Below are 6,000 nucleotides of genomic sequence, written 5' to 3'. Positions count from 1 at the left end.
CAGGGGGAGCCCGCCACTCGCGCCCGCGAAGGGAGGAAGGAAGAACCTCCCCCTCCCTAGCGCGGCCCCTGGCGGCTTGCGGCTCCGCCCGGCCCCGCCCTGCCGAATCCGGCGCGCCCCTCCCTGTCGGGGCGGGGAGGGGCGGGGTGGCCACGCCCCGTCCGGCGGCGGGCGAGGACCCCGCGCGCCGCTCTGCGATTGGGCGCCGGGAGGGCCGTCCTCCGCGATCGCCTGCGCCGGAGAGTAGAGCGCGCGGCGTCGCCCGGCGCGCCCAGTGCGAGCGGAGGAGCCGGCGCGGGCGTTCGACGGCGGCAGGGCGCGCGGGGGGACGAGGCGGGAGAGCGCGGGGGTTGCTGCGCCGCCGCCCCGCCGCCACCATGGCAGGCCCGTGAGGCGCCGCGCAGGAGGGTCGCGTCGCCCGAGTAGCCGCCGCCGCCGGAGCAGCCGCGGCGGTGGCGGTGGCCGTGGCGGCCGAGGATGGGCCGGCCCGCGGGACGCCCCGAGAGCCTGTGCCGGGGGCTGCTGGCGCTGCTGCTGGCGCTGGGCCGCCTGGCGCCGCCGTTGCTGGCCAAGAGCCTGGAGCCGGTCTCCTGGAGCGCCGCCAACGCCAAGTAGGTGCCCGGACGGGGCGGGATGGAGGGGGGACAAAGGGGCGGCGGGGAATGGGGGGGGGGATGCTCGCTCGCGGGCGCTGGAACTGGAAGCGGGGGACACGAGACTCTCGGTTCGGGGGGAGCCGTGGCGCCTTCGGGGCCCGTCCATCCAGCCGTCGCCCAGTCCGGCCCCGCCCGACCTTCGGCGGCCCCGCAGCTGCCTCGGTCGGTCCCCGGGAGAAAATAGCGCCGCCGAAAATAGCTCCTGCGTTGAGGCCGCCTTTCCCCGCCGACCCTCGGCTGCCAGGAGTCGCCTGGAGAGGGTCGGTGGCCGCTCCCTGCCTCCCGAGCTCCCCGGGAGGAGGGAGGGAGGGCCGGGTCGGCGGCAGCCTCCGTGCCTGCCGAGCGCGAACCGGGCGGGGGATTGAAAGTATCCCCCTTGCCGGGGGTGGGGGTGGGTGTCCCCCGGCCTCTTTGTGGGAAGAGCGGCCAGCAAATCCCTCCGGAGCCGAAATCCCCGTCCTGAAAGGCGATTGAGGTGCCTCTGGGTTCCCGGGAGCCGCGTTTCATTGCTCCCCGGGGACTTTTCCGGGAGGAGCGCAGCGCTGGTTCCCGGGCAGAGCCCTCCGGTGCCCCCAGGGCGAATTCTGCCATCAGGGGCCCCCCGGAAGCTGCCGGCGAGAGCTGCGTTTCTAACCCTCCTTTGTAGGAAAGTTGTTCAGCGGGATTAAAAAAAAGCTCCCTTCGGATTCATTCGGCATTCATTCCTGAGCCTCCGTCCTTCCGAGGTGCGATTTCCACCTCCACGGTCCCGAACTTGTGAAAAACATGAAACGTAGAGAGGAATGGGACGGGTTGAGTGGGTGGGTGGGGGGGCATTGAGCCTTCTTTTAAAAGCGGTTTCCATTGCATAGTACGGTTCGGTGGAATTGCGGGGGTTTTACGGGATGAAATGCTCCGTATGAGACGCGGGATCATTTCCCTTGTAGCTGGCAGATTGGCCGGGATGGTAGAAATCAGCGCAGTTCGCTTGGCGTTTACATTTAGAGGCTCGGTTCTCCTTCTTTATTAAGCTGAACGTAGCAAGGCCTTTTTTAAGGAATGGGTTCCCCCCCCCCATCAAATTTTAATTTTTGTATAACCTTTATACATATCAGCGCGTGAATGGTGTAAGTGGGCAATTTACATTTCACTACGTGTAAATCTATTGTATTTTAGGAATGCGTTTTTAACGGGAAGAAAACTTTTACCAAAAGTTGGGTCTCTCCCAGTCGAGGCAAAGGAGCCGCCGCTGCCCCTGGAGATCGAGCGTGGCGCGAAGCCTCGGGTGGGAGAAGCGCCCATTGTTGCCCCTTGGCCCTTTCGGTTGGGGGCGAACTGTTGCCCGTTGGCCTCGCCTGCCGAGAGAGAGTCGCCTTGCAAGCGGAGCGGCTCTCTGGTTACGTCCCCCTCGCCTCCCTCCCTCCGCGAAAGATCAAAACGCTGATACGACGGGAACTATTCCTCCCTCTCCGCTCCCAGTTAGGATCCGGCGTTTTAACCCCTTGCCGATCGTACAGGGACGCCTCCTGGCGAGCCGAGAGACGGAGACAAATGTTTCCAATGTTACCATGTTTCCAAACATTCCCAAACCTGTTTTCCCTTCGGTCGGCCTCCCTTGCCGGCTGATTGGCTGCGGGCGCATTCCAGCCATTGCCCCCCCCCCCCTTCAACCCTCCCTCCCCGGCTCTAACTCCCAAGGTCAGTAAGCCAAGACCCCGGAGTTGCTGGGTCGCCGCCTTCGGTGGGTCTCGCTCAGAGCCCCCTGGGTGGGTAGAGCGGGGAGGGCTTGGTCTTCCTAGCGTGACTTTCGCCCGATCACAAAGGAAGGGGGTGGGGAGGACAAGGGAGATCTCGCCGCGGTTGGGTTTTTTCGGGTCCCGAAGGCTCTCAGGACGGGGATTCTCTTGTTGGGCGGCCAGTTAGGCGAGTCCTCTTCTTGGAGCTTGGCTGCCAGGATTTCAGCTGGGAGCTTCTTTCTTGAGTGGATCGCCCTTTGCTTGTAGCAAAGGCCTTGTTAAAAAGAGGACAAGGGTCCCCCCTCCCTCTCTGCCTCCCCCTCCCTCCTGTTACAGAATGGGAAGGGGATTATCTGAACCAGGGGTCCCCAAACTTGGCAACTGTAAGACTTGTGGACTTCAATTCCCAAGAATTCTCCAGCCAAACTTGGCAACTTTAAGACTTGTGGACTTCTTGGAGTTGAAGTCCACAAGTCTTAAAGTTGCCAAGTTTGAAGACTTCTTACCTAAACTCTCCTGTCTTCCCAGGTTCCCCCATTCACCTGTCCCTGGGGGGGGGGGGAGGTCCAGCTGGGGCTCTTCTGACCAAACCTTCCCTTCTCTAGCTCAGTTCCGTGAAAAGTCTAGAAAGAAGGCTGCTTCTGCTTTTCCTAGCTAAAGCCCAGCTGGCAGAAGGGAACAATTCTTGCGTGTCGGAGAGACGGCTGTGTAAACTGTAGTCTTATGTTACGGGAAGGCCTGAATGGGAAATCCCCTGACGAGGGCCTTGAGTTTGTTGTGGGGAAAACAAAAACAAAAGAAAGCCGTGTAATCAATCAGCACCATCAATCTCGCTAAAAGATGATGTGGAACGTTAGCGCCTATTCCCTGGTTCTGTGCATCTTAAATACAGACCAATGTTCTTCTAGGCTGAATCAAATACGGTGGATTTTTCAGCCAATGGGAGCTGCCAAAGAGTTACAGCTATCACACTAGAAACAGCAAATCATCATAGTTGACTTGCTAACGTTTGAATGGGGGCATCTCTCTTTCCTTTGGAGGGAAGTCAAGGAGGAAGACTTTTGAGCAACAAGGGGCAACTTTTTAATACCTTAATTTCTTGGGTCCCTTTTTCAGCTTTTCCTTTGTTGTTCTGTTCATCCTGTCTCAGGGACAGATTACGTAAAGGGGCCCAATGGGTCTGTCGCTTGTCAGCCTCTGGGCACAGAACCAGCTTCTCTTATGGCAGTGGGGGAGATCCGGGTAGCTGCTGGTGACTTTGGCCTAGCTGAGTGGAGATGACGCATCCAAAGCGGCACCTCCAGTGCCAAGGAGAAGAAGAGAGCTTGGACCATGTGTTTGTATGTGGCTACCTTTGATGCGTATACCCTGTGCCAATAAGAGGGTCGATGCAACATTGCTGCCTTTTTGGCAGGCCAGCGGGTGTGTGGAGAGCCAGTTCTCTGCTAAGGAACAACCAGCATCTTCCCAAACCTTCTTGCAGGCTCCTATGGTCAATGATCAGGTTGCTACGATCATTTTGCTGCCAGGGTTGCCCAGATTCGTTCACGCCTTCTGGGTAGGATCCAGGATGGTGGACTTACTCGGTTACCTGGATTTCTTTTGAGCTGTGATTTGGGAAAGTGATTTGAAGGCTCTCCCTAAGATTTTCCCTGCAGACTGTACCTCTACTTCTCCCAGCTTCTGGTGGAGGGGCGAGTGCTTAGATAACTATCTCCCGGTCTCCAACCTTCCTCTGAAGCCTGGATATGTAGGAGAGATGGCCTTGGTGGAGGACATCGGCTGGGACCCAGACCAGGAGAGTGGAGCCCTCAAGGTCCTTTTAAGAACGCCCAGCAATGTTTGAACTTGGTATTCTTATGGGGCCCCTTTGATGATTGGGGCTTGTATGGCTGTAATTCCAGTCCTTGCTCAGTGGCTCTTTTGTGGTGCCCCTGGCTGAGATGAAGGAGCTGACGTGTGACTTCATTCTGAACTCCTGGCTCCTTTTAGAGCAGCAGACGGGGGACTATAGGCAGTGGGGGGACTTTGCTGCAGTGACTCACACTCTTGGGCGTCCTGTTTAGACTTTGCCACAAAGAAGAGGGAATCAAGCTATTCTCCAAAGCATCAGAGGGCAGGAGAATAAGCAGCGGATGGAAACTGATCAAGGAGAGAAGCAACCTAGAACCAAGGAGGAATTTCCTGACGGTTAGGACAATTAACCAGTGGAACGGCTTGCCTCCAGAAGTTGTGAATGCTTCAACATTGAAGAGATTGGACAGTTATTTGTCTGGAACGGTATAGGGTTTCCTGCCTGAGCAGAGGGTTGCTCTAGAAGACCTCCAAGGTCCCTTCCAACTCTGTCATTCCACTCTATTCTATTTTAGGGGGCTCTGGGTAGGACTGCACCTTTGGAAATGACTCAGAGACTGCAGTTCACTCAGAGTGCAATGAATGGCTTGTATGCTAATGGAATTGGCCTTTGCTGATAGGCGAATATTACGCTGTTGCTGTGGACACTACACTGCTTGCCAATAGTTTTCTGAGTGAAACCCAAAGTGGTGTGTTTACCTATAAAACCTTCCATGGCTTGGTGCCAAGGTATCTACAAGATTCAGTCCCATGAATTCTACCCTTGGAATTGATCCAGCCTAATTGATTTACCTGGGAGAAGCTGCTAGCCCTGCTGCACTTTAGGAAGGTGTTTGTATGTGTGTGTTACAGCTCAGTGACACAACTGGCTGTCTCCTTTGGACAGCCAAAATTGAGCTGTCCTGGAGGATGTTAGGGCCATGATTGCATCTTGCTTGGATTACCTGTAGCTTGTTTCATTCTGTTTTTGATGGGTTTCTGGGCTTTTTAATTTTTTTATCGTACATTGTTTATTGTGCATCTTTTTCTTGTAAGTCCTTAGAGATTGCAATCATCTATACATGAAATAAATCAATCTTACGACCATAAAATATATGTTGAATGTTTTCCTTAAAAACTAAGACCATTGACTTGTTAGAAACAAATACTCCGATTCTTTACTGAAGAGTTTATTTAATTTGTAATTTTATTCCCGCTATATTTTTTTTAGTTCATAAACATCTATTTTTTAAAAATTGTAAATGTTTTCCATTCAAAATCAATTGGAGTTTTCTCTAGCTGACAGCGTGTCACTCCAAAGTGAAAATACATTAAATGCTTTAATGGAATTTATTGCGATTCCGCAGTTTTACAAGTTACCTTGTAATATAGCTTTGAAGGTATACTTAGCAGTAAGTTGAATGTGCGCTAAACTAATTTTCAGTCTTTAAAAATGTTTTAGAGTCACATTTTCATGAGAGAATAAATCAGATTTATTACCCAGTAACATTCACATATGTTAGGTTGCCTTTAATGTTAGGAACACAAACAATTCCCAGGATAACTGGGACATAATATGTGCCAAGAATTTAGAGGCTTCTAATGGAAACATAACAGTTGCGTACGTTACAGTCTCATTTACAATCCAAAAAATAGCACATTGATATATAAGCCCAATGATTCAAATGGAAGCCCTCACATATAGGAACCTCAGTTTAAAAAGAAAATTTGGTGATCTGGTCATTCTATTAAAAATTGAATTATTAGCTTTCTAGTTTGTTTTAAAGCATCGAAGT

At 53.5% G+C, this 6,000-nt stretch overlaps 1 protein-coding gene across 1 annotated transcript in view; it reads left to right on the top strand.

Moving 5' to 3' along the window:
• The first annotated feature begins 251 nt into the window (after nt 1–251).
• The window catches only part of EFNB1 (ephrin B1), an 81,505-nt gene continuing 75,756 nt past the window's right edge, over nt 252–6,000 (top strand). The window contains exon 1 of the mRNA XM_081964028.1: nt 252–611. Coding sequence (XP_081820154.1) covers nt 478–611 — 134 coding nt within the window. The 5' untranslated portion in view covers nt 252–477. The remainder of the gene's footprint in view (nt 612–6,000) is intronic.

Source organism: Natrix helvetica (genome assembly GCF_964273705.1).
Source record: "Natrix helvetica genome assembly, chromosome: 11".
Classification (NCBI taxonomy): domain Eukaryota; kingdom Metazoa; phylum Chordata; class Lepidosauria; order Squamata; family Natricidae; genus Natrix; species Natrix helvetica.
The sequence above is the reverse complement of the archived record's forward strand: the minus strand, read 5'-3'. Positions and strand labels throughout refer to the sequence as shown.